Source organism: Elaeis guineensis, chromosome 5 (assembly GCF_000442705.2).
Source record: "Elaeis guineensis isolate ETL-2024a chromosome 5, EG11, whole genome shotgun sequence".
Taxonomy (NCBI): Eukaryota; Viridiplantae; Streptophyta; class Magnoliopsida; order Arecales; family Arecaceae; genus Elaeis; species Elaeis guineensis.
Window position 1 is genome coordinate 2473316 of NC_025997.2, and position 15406 is coordinate 2488721.

General features: G+C 41.2%; 2 protein-coding genes across 7 annotated transcripts; one reads left to right on the forward strand and one right to left on the reverse strand.

Moving 5' to 3' along the window:
- The first annotated feature begins 2438 nt into the window (after positions 1–2438).
- On the forward strand, positions 2439–6668 carry LOC105044384 (uncharacterized). Its single transcript, XM_029264389.2, has 6 exons — positions 2439–2706; positions 2794–2891; positions 3571–3652; positions 3755–3840; positions 6223–6479; positions 6602–6668. Exons 1-6 carry the CDS (start codon positions 2665–2667, stop codon positions 6628–6630), a joined length of 594 nt encoding a protein of 197 aa, XP_029120222.1. The 5' UTR covers positions 2439–2664; the 3' UTR covers positions 6631–6668.
- A 2842-nt stretch (positions 6669–9510) lies between these two features.
- Positions 9511–13142, reverse strand: LOC105044385 (scarecrow-like protein 9). Of its 6 annotated transcripts, none has more exons than XM_073257123.1 (3): positions 12996–13135; positions 12619–12733; positions 9511–12519 (listed from the first exon to the last, which is right to left on the reverse strand). In XM_073257123.1, the coding sequence occupies exon 3, from the start codon at positions 12396–12398 to the stop codon at positions 10128–10130; it is 2271 nt and encodes a 756-aa protein (XP_073113224.1). In that variant the 5' UTR covers positions 12399–12519; positions 12619–12733; positions 12996–13135; the 3' UTR covers positions 9511–10127. The 6 variants fall into 6 exon arrangements, 5 of the variants coding, with proteins under 5 accessions (XP_073113224.1, XP_073113225.1, XP_073113227.1 ...); XM_073257124.1 differs by having other exon boundaries at positions 13012–13108; XR_012141292.1 differs by having other exon boundaries at positions 9511–9946; positions 10023–13099.
- Between the last annotated feature and the right edge of the window lie 2264 nt (positions 13143–15406).

Here is a 15406-nt window from a genome sequence, read left to right on the forward strand (position 1 = left end):
AGAAAGCTTCTCCAAATGATGGATCGATCGTGATCGATGATTCGGAAAGCTTCTCTAAATGAAAAATTGATCATGATTGATAATTCAAAAAGCTTCTATAAATGATGAATCGATCGTGATTGACAATACAAAAAGCTCCCTCTAAATGACGAATCGATCCTAATCGATGATTCAGAAAGTTCCTTCAAATAATAACTATGCTCCTCTATAATGGAATGACTTACGATCATGTTCCAGATCAACGGGACAATCTACAATAATATTCCTCTATAGTGGAATGATTGTCCTTCAGATATGAAATGTGAACAATTTACGATTATATCTTCAATAAAGTTGTCCTTACGACATAATATATTCGAACGACATATTTGATTTTCAACAACTGAAATATGATACACTAAGCTCCGGCTCAAGATGATTCGACGATAAATAAGAGCTCCAGCTCAAAGATGATTCGACGATAAATACCAGCTCCGACTCAAGCCCCGAAGGGCCAAAACAGAAAAATATCGATCTCTGGATCGAAATGAATCTCAATAGGACCAACATACTGACTCGACTACGATCGAACGAAATAACATACCGACTCGGCTACGGTCGGACTGAATGACATGCTAACTCGACTCTGATCGAATAGAACAACAAGCCGACTCAGCTCCGATCGAATGGAACAACATGCCGACTTGGCTGTGGTCGGACGGAATAATATGCTAACTCGACTACGGTCGAATGGAATAATATACCGACTCAACTACGATCGATCGAAAGAATATAATAATATACCGATTCGACTCCGATCAGTCAGAAAATATTCAATAGTTATCTATGATGGATGATGATCATATTCAAAGAGATAATACAAAAAAAAATTCTTTCATTACGAATTGAAGGATACAAAGTTGGATTAAGATCTGGTAACAAAAGAAAAATTTCTTTCATTATCAACTAAAATGACTATGGAATCGGGACTCGAAGTTATGACAGAAGATACGCTGACTCCCATCGTCCAACACGTCAAGCCATCTTGAACTTGAGAGTGGGGGGCAACTATTGGGACAATCAGATTTGCTCTTCCTGATTCTATGTCAGCTCCCATATTTGAGATCGACCCTTTGTTCCATACTTATATAAGAAGAGTTAAGAGATCCCAAGAGAGGAGGCTCTGGAAGAAAAAAAATTTTCAGAATTCAGCTCTCATGAGAGCCATCTGACTGAAGCAAAGTTATTATGGCCGAACCAAAATCATCTGACCCAAGCAAAGTCATCATGGCCGACTGTCAAACAACCGACTGTCGACTGTCAAACGGCCGACTATCAAATGGCCGACTACCAAATATATAATCACGATACTATAATCGTGGGTAATAACCACATGCCACGATCGTTAGTTGATTAAATGGCCCTCTAACTCCATGATTATGGTCCGATAATTAGGATAACTATCCCTTAGTGCCATAAAAAATAGGAGCACATGCTCGACAGTTACATCCGAGTCATCTATAAAGAGGAGGTAAAGAAACAGACAAGGAATAAGATATTTTTGAGCAAACACTGTCACTTTCTATATTTAACTTATTGTTCGTTCACTCTTCATTGATTTAGGCATCGGAGAGTTCTCACCGGACATAATTTCGATCAGTGGACTTTCTTTTGCAGATAATTTTTCACTGATGTCAGATGCTCAAGGGATTGGCCGCAGTAGAATTTTTAAATGTTCCTCCAAACTTGCAATGCCATCGCAACGCATCATGCTCTTGAAAGTTTTGTGATGTACAGATAGCATTGATCTCAAGTGTGTATGGAGAAAATGGATGGAACACTAAACAGAATGGCAAGGTGGACCGTCTGATATACATTGTGAATTGGCACTTATGTTGGTATGTAAGTCTGTAAGAAGTAAAAAACATTTCATAATTTTTTTCCTTCCCAAAGAGTTTAGGTTATGTGGTGTTTGGTTATACATGCCATGCTTACGATGGATGATTCAATCCATATTTTATTGGATTTGCAATCGAGAGCTGATTATGGGTTGGGCCCCCACCTAAATTATATTTATTTTTAGTTAAAATTTAGGTGGGAACTATTTAAACTTTGATATTTTGTGTCAAGTCTGGATCTGATCAGCGCTAAAAAGATGCTTGGTTGCAAAAAGTGGAGATCTAAAATCGAAATCGAAATCGAAATCGGAATAGATAACTTCCATTCCAATCATTTCGATTACAATTTTGTACATCAATTGTAAATTTTAAATTATAATTTTTATTTTTTTTTATGGATTCAAATTTTCATTTCAATTTTAATTTTGATCATAGATTAAATATTTTAAAAAATTTAATTATTTTAATTTTAATTTTAAATTATTTTGATTTTCATTCTAAATTCGATTCTGAATCCGACCGAACCAAGCGCCCCTCAATTCCAACCCAATTGTACAGGAACGGGTTTCTGCATAGCTCGTGGGATCAGGAAGAAAACCTAGCCGTCGCTTCGGAACGGTGGAAAGGGAGAAACCCCGCGTCCCTCTCTAAAGACGGAGCTTCTCTCGCTCTCACGGTGGAGCCGAGAGTGGGTTTTATTTCTTGGGGTTTCCCCTGACTTCCCTCGTAACTCTAGATCCTTGTTTCTTGTTCTCGCTAGCGAAACCCTAGAAATCGATAGATAATAATGGCGAAGCGCGAGCTCTCCAACACGCTCAAGAACTTGAAGGCGAGATTCGACAGTCCTCCCCCTTCCCATCTTTCTCTTTTCCCAGATGGGATGTAATCTGAGCTTCTGTTTTTGGATCATTTGCAGTTCATGCAAAGGGCGGCTCAGAGAGAAGCGAAGCCAAAGGAGGAAAGTGTAAAGGCCGATGGGAGGTTCGGTGGTTCAGCCGTCCCTACCAGAAGATGGTAACTGTTGTCCCTTCTAGCTTTTGCCCTATCTTGGTTCGAACGGAACTGTTTGTGTGTCGTGCGTGTTTCGATGCCTGGTAGTAGATGGCAAAGGGTTGAAACGCCTTTCGATTAATTTGAAAACTGTTTTAGATCGATTTTTAATTTTGTTTTTCCTTCCGGGTGCTGATTATTGGAAATTCTATCAGAAGATGTGATGCCTTTCTGTAAATTGTATATTGCTCACAACGTGTTTGTTTTCTTGATCAGTAGCTTATTGGAATTTAGTTTTGTGGAATTATGCATTAAGGATGGGAAAAAAGGACTCTGGATTGTACCTTGAGGACAAGGTGTTGAGTCTATTTAATTTATTGACGAGGCATTATAGTAGATTACCAATATTAAGAGGAGACTCATTTTAATTGTAAGGGGGCTTAACCATGAACAAATTGAACCACCTTGAATTTAAAACATAAAATAAGTTCTTTGGTCTCCCTAGACTTGACAACATTCTATGTAGGCTTTGAAAATGGTTTTCCTTCACGCAAAACACTCAGAAACATAATCACATTATAACTGGAACCAGTGCATTGAGAATTTTATTTATATTGCATGTGAATGTGATTTTCTTCTGTTGGAGACTTCCCCCCTTCACTTTGGGACGGGACAAGTTTTACTTCTGTTTGGTTTCTTGCAGCATAGTTATAATGGAGGGGAATCCTCATCCAGGAGCATTAAAAGGTCGGATGTCATTTCAGAGTTTCAATCCTTCTATTGAAGTGAGTTCTGAGAATTGGTCATTTGGTTATTTTAACTGAAACAAAAATTTTATTTCTTCTTCCTTTTTAATGTTGCTCTTCTTTCATATGCTTGTCTTGTAGAAATTAAATGAGGAGGCAACAAACATCCATCAAATGCAAACAAGTTCATCTAATAATGATCATCAAAATGGTGGAATTTATAACAGGTGTACTGTTTGTTGTAAATATCTGAATTTTATTGAACTTCTGCAGTTTCTTATCTGTAGTGAGTTAAGTTGATGTATTAATTAGCTCCAGTGTTATGGACTATGATATTCCCAGTAAATCAATATGTACTGGAGAAACAGGGTGCTTCCTTTATAATTGTTTGATCTTTAATGAGCTGTTGGATTCAATTACCAGGAATTATCTAGAGCTCTTACTGTCCCCATGAATATACAATTTAATTGAAGCCCTATGACAAATTTGTAGATGCATTTTGCTACAGGTACTTTAATGCTCTGTTGCCAAATATATATAGCATAAACCAAACTTATTATGTGCTTAAGTGATCTTTACATGCCTAGATGGCATTTCTAGTAAGCTAGATGCTTTCTACAAAATCCTGTGGATCAAGATTTACATGAATTGGAAATTGATGCCTGAAACTTGTCTAGCTGATTTTAGACTGACTTTGCATCATCTAAGGCTAACAACAAATACATTATCACGCTTTCAGTTTGGCTTAATGAGCATAATATTTTTCCATATGGAAACTGTTTTGTACCATAAAATTGCTTTACCACAGTCATTAACTAAAAAATTTTTTTAGGAAGTCATCTATTAGAAACAAAAATATATATGCCTTGATCCAGTTGCAGTGGATTTTTCATCACAGAATCTCAACAATTAACCCATATTGTGTTGAACTATGCTGCTTTTGCTGCAAAAAGTAGAAGGAGACCTAGTTTCTGGAAATATAGAGTGACTACACAACATATTGGCTTAGACACAGCCTTTCCAAGTTTCAAACAGTGCCTTGTGTCAAATGTATCCATTATTTTTGATGAGTCTAATGCCAGTTTGACCAATGAGGAATTTAGAGGATGAGGGATGGTGGGGTAAAGATTGGTGCTGGGTGGAATATATGGTTTGAGGGGAGACCCGTGTTTTTAGGGCTAGTACCCCTGGTTTTCTGACAAATGGATAGTTTATATATGGAACCACTTCGGACTGTACAAGTGGAAGATATTTGATGCTACTTCAGCAATTTAGTGTAAAGCTTACAGTGTATTATACAACAAACTTATATGATTTTGAGTTAAGTTTGTTGCTATTTATCCATTAAAAACATAAAGCAAGCTATGGGTTGAAGTTACATGTCTAAACTTTTCAAATGAGGCTAATATTTGTTTACAATAACCCAAAATTCTTTCTTTCATCCTCTTGTAATTAGCTTGCTTAGTAGTTTCCTTCTCAACATAGTTGCTGTTGACAACACTATAGAAGTTATATGCATTAGAGGGGGAAAAATCTAGAGGTTATAAGCATATACATGAAGGGAAAAAGAGAGGAAGAACTCAAATCTTTAGTTGGGCATTGAGGTATTTGGGTTGGTCAGTATTTAGCATATTTATATGATTCATCCTCGAGAACTTGATTATGTTTTCAATGAGAATGCTCTTTAATCATCTTTTCTCACCGCTTCTGTAATTGAAAGCAAACTAGAATGAAAAGTCTAAGGGCTCCAATCACTTATCAAAGAGGATGGAGGGCTGGGGGTGGGAGGGTGGGGGAAGAATCATATAGAGATTCTCTGTCTCCCTGAATTGCAATATTACCTGCATGTTGCACTTAACAGGAAGCCTGTTCAAGCAATACATATTGATGTTGTACCTGCCATTTTTTCATGACAGATTAATGGGTGATACAAACTTGAGAGCGGGCCAAGCAAAGATGGTATGGATGGGTTTTTTTTTTTTAAGCAGGCCAAGCAAAGATGGTATGGATGGGTTTTTTTTTTAAAAAAAAAACCCGAAAATTTTAATATTAAGAAGATATTCTCTCACTATGATTAAGACTTCTTTAGAGATTAGAACCAGGGATAAATCTAGCTATATAACATTTGCCAGGGAATCCATCTTTAGTTTCCTGGCACATCCTAGTCTAAGAGGGGAAAAAGATCTAATGCGGAAAATAAAACATGTATTTACTCTGTCAAGATTATGCTAGTTATTCTAGATTTCACTGGAGTTCAAACCAGACTGGTTGTCAAATCTTTTTCATTCATCTGATATATTCACCTTACCCATCATGTCCAGGATTTTAGATTTGTGACTCGGCATAGCTTTAATAAGTGTATAATCACAATTCATAAGCAAATGAATGTCCACTATAAGTTAGGTCTCGTTTGATGTGCTTCATATTTTGTTATACAAAACATGTTTTCCCTTCACAAGTTTGCATTTGAAACTTGAAGACAAGCAGATAATCAATAAATCATGAACTCCTAGATTCATTGGGTTACATATGGTTGTGTTTCTAAATTGTAGCTCACTTTGTGGAGATAACTTGCTAAGACTCCTCTTTTTCTCTTTTACGACAAGCAGAGTAGATGGAAGTTCTGCAGTCAGATCTGAGGACTCAACTATAGCTAGCCAAGAAAACATTTCTGACGTAGACCTCAAAAGGAAGAAGCCAGAAATGGAAATGGAAACATCATCACCTCATAAGGTGCTGAAAAGTGTAAGTGGGGATGGTGATGGACAATCATCCTCCAAGATTAATAGGAAAGGTTCTTATAAGCAGCACAAGCGTGAAAAGCTGGACTGGAATGTTCTCAGACCACCAAAATCAACAAATAAGGGTTAGCACCATTAGGATGCTGCTTGTATTTCAGTAGCGTGCTTTATAACTGATGTTGCTTCTCTCCCATTTGTTGCTTGTTTTTAGATAAAATTAGTGCTTATTAGGCATCTGCTTTGACAGTGTTTTATCATGGATGTGAACTCTGTTAACAATTTGCATGGTCTAAAGGGTTGAATCCTTCTCTCCAGTTTAAAGGTATTCTCTACACTGGATGGTTCCCAATACGGTGGCTTAGTCAGATTTAGGTCTTCACTCCATCTACAAGATGTATTTTTCATCTGTGTGTGTGTGTGTGTGTGTGTGTGTGTGTGTGTGTGTGTGAGTGAGTGATTTGTTGTGGTTGGAAGGGTTGCCAGTTATGAAATGGATGTATATTAGATAAAGCTAATTAGAATGCTTAAGAGCAGCATTTGTGATAATTTAAAAATGTGGTTACATGGTAGATTACTACTTGTGGTTTTGGCTTCTCGGTCTAGATTGGAATACATGCCACTTGGATACTAGACCTACCTGGCTGCTTAGGGATTAGAGAACTGCAGCCAAGTGGTGGAACATGATGCTGAAAACTGATGCTGGAGTAAAGCAGGAGGCATGAACACACTGAGATTCGAGAGTTCTGTAGACAGCAGAAACTCCGTGGCTTCTCCTCTTTTTCTTCGTTTGCAGGGTGGTTATGCAGAGAAAGGTATGGATTTAGTTGACTCTCTCTCCCTCACTGCTCCCCACCAGGCCACCACCCACACCCCCCTTCCTCCCTCCCACCTTCGCTCTTGGGTTGGTATGCGTCTTTTGATATTTCATATGATGGTATAACCATGTTGTTTCTACTGGAGACCTGTATTACAGTTATGCTCATCGATCCCTGCTACCACTGGGAGGCCAAAGGTCAATGTGTCCTACATTTAACTCTTCTTTGAAATGAATTTTCCCTGTTATTTTCCCTCGGAAAAAATGAAAAAAGAATTTTCCCTCTTATACTGTTTTGCTGTTATTCACATATTCTTTCTTTTTATTCTTTTACTAGAAAAGACCGAGCAGTCTAATTTTTCGCTGAAGACCTTTCCAGGTATATCCAGTTATTAAGCATTTTTTGAAACGAGGTGAGGAATTTGAAGGTTAGAGCTACATATCTGTCTGCTGAAATCCTTCAGAACTGTTAGATTTCCTTTCTTTATTCTTTTAATTTTCCTAGAAGAGGGTGAGCTATAATATCTTTTCTTTTCTTATCACTGCATTCATGCTTTATCCCCATTATCATGTTACTGTTTACTGCATTAATTAGTGGGTACATGGCAATGTGGAATGAAAATCAATGGAGTCATGCAAATAATACGGCACAACGGACGGTAGTGCAATCTTGATATTTTGGTGTGCATCATGATGCAGTCCTGCTGGTAATCTCCTTACTTTTCTAGTTTGCCTGCATGCCTGAAACATAAACATAACGGACCACCCGTGTATTGAATATTACTCATTGGCAATTGCATGCTCGAAAATATAATTAAATTTTCTTTCAAGCTTATATTTTATTGAAAACAAAAAGTGAAAGAAAAATAAAAGGAAGGTGCATACTAAGCCGGAGTGTTTTCCTTTCGCTCTAATCTTTTTTTTCATTTTTCACAAATGTAACTCAGCATAGCCATTTAGAAGCTTCTTATCAGCATGCTGCTAACATGTGATTAGTTCTCTATCTTGTGCTGGCAAGAACACGTTGTGGAGGTGTGTGGTGGGGAAGTCAAAGCCTGATTTCTTTGTTTATCACCAAAAAAGCGTTTTTTTCCGACTTTTAAAATATTTGACCATGATTTTTTCTGTTAGAGGGTTGGTCGAGGAATGCTACTTCAGTATTGTCCTTGCTCACATGACTAGATGAAGAAAGTGCGAGTATGACATCTGAAAGTTTAATAATCCTAGTGCTTGTTTCACTGTCGCGATGTCTGTATTTTTGTTTTGCTTTCTCTTTACTTTTGCTTGCATTGTCATAATGTGTATGTCGCCTACTTGAAAAATTGCCAAAATGAGATTGCTTTTTGCATTGTAATATGAAAACAAGCCGTGAACTGCGAGAATGCCCTTCCCGCTTTATTTTGCTCAGTGATGGGCTTCGGATGTGGCGCTTGAGTGATGACCTTGGTGAGGTTATGAGAACACTTTTAGGATTGCCACGAACATTATAATGCGTTATCCGTTTTGTGTTGTGGAGGACAGGATGATTCTTTAACCTTTTAGGAGTGGATGATGAACTTATTCGGAAAATGCCCCTCCCATCGGTATTCATCTTTTGGTATGTTTGGAACTCCGCACTTTCTGCTTGATTCTAGAAGGCACGAGCATATTAATCCAATAGACGAGATGTGGGACAGTTTTCTGATGCGACAAATTGCTCTACAAGGAGGCTAATTGTTGCCACTGTAGATTGTCGGAAGGATCAGGGGGCTGTACGGTTGGGGCATTAACGAATCAGAGGGTGTGGACCCCAACAGCCTCCATTCAGAAAAAACCCAACATCTTTCCTACCCATTCCTCTGCTAGTCCCCGTAGCACTTGAGGCTGCAGACCTCGGCCAATTATTATTTAAGCACACTGAGTTTGGCACCCAACCTTCTCGCAAGGAGAGTATACTTGCAAGCTTCATGGTAAATAAAATCGTAAATCCAGCGTGTACCAGGATCACAAATTTTTTTTAAGACAAATATTAGCTAAACCGCTCTACACTTGTAGAAGTGATTCGAATCGAATCCCGACCTCCTACCTAGATGGCAGGAGGAAATATCATTCGAGCAAGCTCGGTGGTAGGGCCACGAAATTTTCTAAACTACACAGTTCATCGTCTTAAAGATCTCGACAGACTACATCAAGAAATCAATCTCAAGGTTCAAACTGAAATGTCGAGGACAATAATCACTGTACCATCCCTTTAAATAATCACATGAACCGGAACTCGCTGGAGTTTGCCGCGAACATGTCAACATCACACGGGTCAAACATTACGATTAAATCCATAAAAGAATAATGCAGAATGGTGGAACTTACACATCAACAGTAGTAGCTGATATAGACAGGCTGGCATACATGTGCACACATGACTCAAATGAGGTTACACAAGCTAGAAAAGTAGAAAAGCAAAAGAGGCATATAAAGTACTCGATAGAGGATTAGCCGCTGACAAAAGCCCGATAAAAAAGAAACAGCGATCCTTGGGCACTTATGTTTCTACCATAATTTGTCCAAGATTTTAACATAATTTCTTGCAAACCCAACCTACTACAGGATAAGCATATCCTAGACTGATTACATTTTCATTTGCTGTTTGCTCTCTAATTTCCCTCCAGCTCCTACTTTCCGTCCTTCACAGGACCTTGGTCACCCTTGCTGGTCCACAGTTTAATGAGCTTCAGCAGCCATAGCCACCGACCAAGAGCGAACCATGTACGCCTGCCTTTGAAATAATCAGGTCCAAGACGTCTGCACCACCACAGGTCATTCATCATAGAATCAGTCAATATCCACGTTTAAAATAGACGACATGAAAGTCACGAACCTTGAATTAAGTAATGTGGCTGATCACCGGTAGAGACAAATCAAGGTCCAAAGGTAGGAGAAAGCGAGGCTTTTTTTTTTTCCTCGGAACATACGGGGAAATAGACTAGGTTTCGTAAGGCTTCCATGTGGACAGTGTATAGATGATTCTCCCCTTCCAGCCCTGCAGCAGCCACCGACTGTCTTCATCTATAACGAAGTCCTTGTGATAACGGGTTTTCACTTTGTCCTTGGCTTTCTTCATGATATCCGGGTCCAGAGGAAGCTGCGTGAACCCAGCCCTGAGATTCCTCACCTGCCACTGCTTGTAAGTCTCGGGTCTCTCTACCCTTTCCGAGCCCTCGCATGCTATCACGTTAAGAGCATCCCGTCCAAAAAGATCCCTTTCAATCAGCAACCTCTGCTCATCCTCCCGTGGCACATTAGTTTCAAGCATGTCAAACAATGCAGAGTAGTGAAACAGGGCCTCCCGGAAGCGTGTCACGAAGAAGGGAGCGCTGTACGATCCATTCACAACTCCATGGATGAAGATATCAGGGTTCATCTTCCTTATAGTGTTGAGAACTTTATTCCTCGGGCTGTCTACAATGACGGTCTCATCCACGAGATTCCTGAAGCGGTACAAGCAGTTGACGATAACCACCTCATCTTTGTCGATTTTGAGATCCTCCACACGAATGGTCTCCCATTTCGATGCAATGCCTTGATACTCGAAAGGAACTTGGAAACTTTTGGCGTAATCTGCTAGCCGACGCCCCGTCTCTTCTATCCGCTCCGTCGGACGGAAACCGGGCTGGGGTACATCAATGCCCGTAATCCGAAGCTTTGGAGGCCCTTCAGCCCTGCCAGCAAGACGTTGGATGAGGCATGGCCACTGGAAGCCGAAATAAATGCCAAAATCTATGATATGCACCCTTGATGCCTTCTCTGCAACCTTGAGGATGGTGTGGTTGGCAAAGAAGTGTGAAACCTTCTTGAAAGGGCATGCTGCCAGATAGAGATGGTATGCTTTCAATATATCGGTGGCCGTCGTCCTCTTTGCCACAAGGGTGTGATAGATCTGTCTGCCCGTGCCAGCCAAGCGGGCCTCAAGTCCATCAGCAAAGCAGCATGCCAATCTCTGAGTTCCATCTCCAGTTGGCGAAGAGTGCTGTCTGATCTGCTTTAGTAGTTCGCCGGCAGTCCGACGGTCATCAGCCGCCACCGCTTGAGCACAATGTATGAGCAAAGTTCTAAGATCCACCACCTCTCTCTTGGTTTGCTTCTTCCCTCGCGCCTTCCCACCACTCGATCCTTTAGCATGCTCATTCTGTGTGTTTCTGTTTGCTTCATTCTGCATTGCCTCCCGTAGATCAGACATCTTCTGCGAACACTTGTCTCCCTGACAGAGCAAAACCAAATCAAACATTTCAGACCGGATAGTGCCCTCAGAGTAAATAGCTGACTGTTTATTGCTCCTCCCCTCCTCCAGATCCAAGTCTTCGCGGTGCAGATTCTTTCGACCTCTGGACCCATAAACAGGATATTCTGGCTCCTCCTCCGCCTTGACCCCCACAAGACCACCAGCAGCTTTTGGCTCCTGAGGTAATGATGACACCCCATTGGCCTCCAAATCAATTGTCAGCTTATCATTGCTCGGAAGGAACCTGCGTGCTTCTTCAACTCCTCTCCTGAACTGCCAAGCAGGCAGGCTTTCGATCAGCAGATCAGGAAGCCTACCAGTGCTGATTAGGGACTCTTGATCTAATCCTGCTTCAGCCACATTACCGACACTGTTAGAGGAGCTCAATGAAGACCGGTAAGGGTGCTCAAAAGAGGCAGGGAAAGCTTGTGATTGCTGGTATTCACTAAAATCATGCGCCCAGCTATTATCCGTCACCCCGCTGATATTGCTACCACTGTTGGAGTTTCCATAGTTACTGTGGCTGCTCTCATCAGGGCTCTCCAGACCGTGCTGCGAATAGAGCGGCGGCCGATCAGGTGAAGGCGGATACTTCTGACCAAGGATCTCATAGAAGGGTTTCTCTGCAGCTCGAAGGGCTGACTCCTCCTGATAGTTACTGACCTTCTCATCTATGTCCTCTTCCATGAGCATCCTGCTTATGTAGTTGAGGGATATATCTGAGAAGATCTCAAAATCTTCTGGGCTATCCCTTCCGGGACTTGATCGATGAGCAGATGAAGGATTGCCCTCTGGATTTATAGGGTTGGTACCAGGAAACATTTGGGTCAAGTTCATACGGCTACGGCTACCGTGATTCAAGGAGGGCTGAGATGGTCCGAATCTAAGACCATTCACGTTGTTCTGACCAGAGTAAATATCATCATACCTCAACCCATTCATCAAACCAGACAGCTCCCTGACACCACGATCCATAACTAACGACTTCTAAGAACTTCACACTAACCTACTTTAGAGATCACCACCAGCAGTCTAGTTAATCCAACTCGGTGATATGCCCATTTTTTCCACCAAAAAATCCTCCTCATATGCACATCTAAATCACCCCAAAAGTTGAAAACCGATATTATGGTCCACTCAAAACCGATAACCTCGGAAAAAACTATCAAAATAGCAAGAAAAGTTCTAGCTTTACCAATATAGACATGCACACGGTTCAGTATTGGAAGAGCAGAACCCAAAAATCTCTGCAAACAAGATACTTTACTAAATCTTGAAACACCAAGATAAAGTTGACCGGAGATAAGAACCTAAACAGATCATAAACATGACAAAGCTAGTAAATTTCCTTCGATTAAGTAAAAGAGAGCATCACGAAATACTTCAAAAGAACCAACCCAAAGAACATGCAACTGAATCCCAACACTTCCCTACCCCTGGAAACACGATTTAATCGGGAAAATTTTGGTAAAAAAAAAAAAAGCCTTTTGAGGCCGGGAACCCTAGAAATCGAAGAAAATCGCGGGCCAGATCGATGAAGAGAACAACAGAAAGGGAAAGAGCGAAGCGTACCTTATCGAAATCTTACCTAAGATAGCGAGGAGATGAACGGAGAGAGAGCTAGGAAAAAAGGGCTAATGAAGGGACTCTGAAAGAGTGGTGATCTGACCCCGCTTCCCGTATTAGTACGGAATATTAAAACTTAGGAAAAGGGGGAAAAAAAGAAGGGAGTGCGAAAATTATTAAAAAAAGATAAAATCCCGAGGCTCCTTCTTGGAACCCGAGCGTGCTACGTGGGCGCGTTCTGACCCTATGATCTACGGCAACCGTCTATAGCCGGCGGGGTTCCATGGATTCTCCGGTGCTCGTGATCGGAAGCACGTGGAGGACGGGTCCACAGCTTCAGAGCTGAGGTGGTCCCCCGGCGGAACACGTGTCGACGTGCCTTCAGGGGGGGAGCACAACGTGGCGCGTGTGGCCAATCCGTCATGCGGGGGCCGCATACACGTGCGCTCTCGCTCGTGTGACCTTGGGTCATATGGTCTACGACGGAAAGGGAAAAAAAAAAAAAAAGGGAATCCGTGGGTGCTGACGGCGGGCACGGTTGGGTTACGTTAAGCACGGTAAAATGGGAGTAGTAATGTTGAGGGCCAGAACCATTGGTGGCTTATGGTGTCACAAATTAAGTGAACCGCTTATTAGTTGATGGCAATGATAAAATATTTTTTTAAAGATAAAAAGGAATGATAAGGGTTAGGGTAACATCGTAATATTCAATCTGAAAATATGTAGAGATTTTGACCATACGAAGCCATCGCCGACCTACACTCTGAACTGCCGATCCACACGAAGAAAGCGAGAAGTCTGCAAAGATCCCCTCCATCTCCAGTCGAAGGTTAAGAGATCAGCAAGGAGTCCTTCCAAGATCTCCTCTAACCAAAAGAAATCTCTCTGTCTCTGGTTAAAGGTCAAGAAGCCGATGAGAAGCTTCTCCAAAACCATCTAGACAAGAGGCGCTTTGCGGACGATAATAATAGTCACCGAATCCGATGCCAATCACCGAACCTCCCATCAGCCGCTAATTTTAATGTCAGCCGCCGATCTCAACTCCTGGCCGACTCCAAATACAGCTGCCAATTTAGGCCTCACTCACTGATCTTAATCTCGATCGTATATATGGAACACCTGCCAAAATGAATCTAGGGATCCCGTCTTTTTTCAAATTCAAAACAGTCCAACTAACTCCGAAAGTGGATAAGGCAAGTATAATCACCACATCTCGAAAATTTTGATCCCAAATCCCATCATTGTGCATCCGAATCGATCGGAATGAACCTAAAATATCGTCCCTCAATGGTTTCCACCTCTCTCTATAAAAAAGAAGATCCCAAAAAGATCCTACAGGTACATATACTATTCTCTTATGCACGCTTTTTCTTTCTGTTTCCTAAAATCTGATTTGGACATCAAAAAATTCTTATTGAAGCCATCTCCGATCAGAATTTATTTTGTAGATCATTTTTTAGGAGGACAAATCGCTGCTCCAACCAATCCAAACAAAAGTCAGATTTCAATGACAACAATAAAATATTATTTTCTTCTTGTGCACCAATAACTATTATTCTTATATGATCATATGGAACATTTTAATTGTGCTTATGGTTTCTAAAATTTTTGTTGTATTGGTTTTAGTACCGTTTAAATTTTGTGAGTGACCTTGCAGGTTCCAGATTAATCCTATAATAATGTTTCTCTACAAAAAAAAAATTATATAATAATATTAAGCAGCGTCTGTTTATGGCTGCCGAATAATGTTGTCTTTATGGCAATTATCATGTTGAATCCAATTCTGTATCTTTGTAGCATGGTGGCTTTTGGTGCATTGAACTTGTTGCTATCAATCCCCTCATCGCCTGGTCGCCGGGAATGAGCGCCTGCAAAAAAGGAAGTTCACACAGACCGGTGGTGACTCCGACGGGGACCCTCCGACGGTCAAGTCAGGGAGGTGACTGGACAACAATGAAATGAAGACAGAGAGCTCAATCGAGAGAGAGAAAGAGAGAGTTAGAGGGAGCAAGCCTGTTGTTTTCCAGACCCCCTGCATTGTTGCCTTCCCCGATATATATATAGTGGAGCGTGGTATGGCGCCGTCATTAATGGCGCAGACAATTGAGGAATTGTCAACTCACTGTAGACTGTCAGAGTCGCCGTGAAAGTGTCACACCGCCGTGGGACTGTCAAATCACTAGGGTTGACAATGCCCTAGGCGGGATAATGCCCTTAGGTGGCAGTGTCGCATGTCGCTGTCAGGGCTGACAGTCTCTGGCAGCTGTACGGCGATCGGAGGAGTCGACCGACCCTAGGTCGGTGGTCATTTGTGTGGCGTCGGGCGAAGATTCGGGCCCCTCTGATAATCAGCCGGGCATGTTGCGAGAGTCGGCCATCGGACTCCCCGGTTCTGTCGGTCGGGAGAGTGAGAAAGG

Coding starts and splice junctions, on each gene's coding strand:
- LOC105044384 (XM_029264389.2), top strand. CDS start 2,665: ATGGCGAAGCGCGAGCTCTCCAACACGCTCAAGAACTTGAAG. Junction 2,707..2,793: donor ACACGCTCAAGAACTTGAAG/GCGAGATTCGAC, acceptor GATCATTTGCAG/TTCATGCAAAGGGCGGCTCA. Junction 3,841..6,222: donor AATGGTGGAATTTATAACAG/GTGTACTGTTTG, acceptor TACGACAAGCAG/AGTAGATGGAAGTTCTGCAG.
- LOC105044385 (XM_073257126.1), bottom strand. CDS start 12,398: ATGGATCGTGGTGTCAGGGAGCTGTCTGGTTTGATGAATGGGTTGAGG.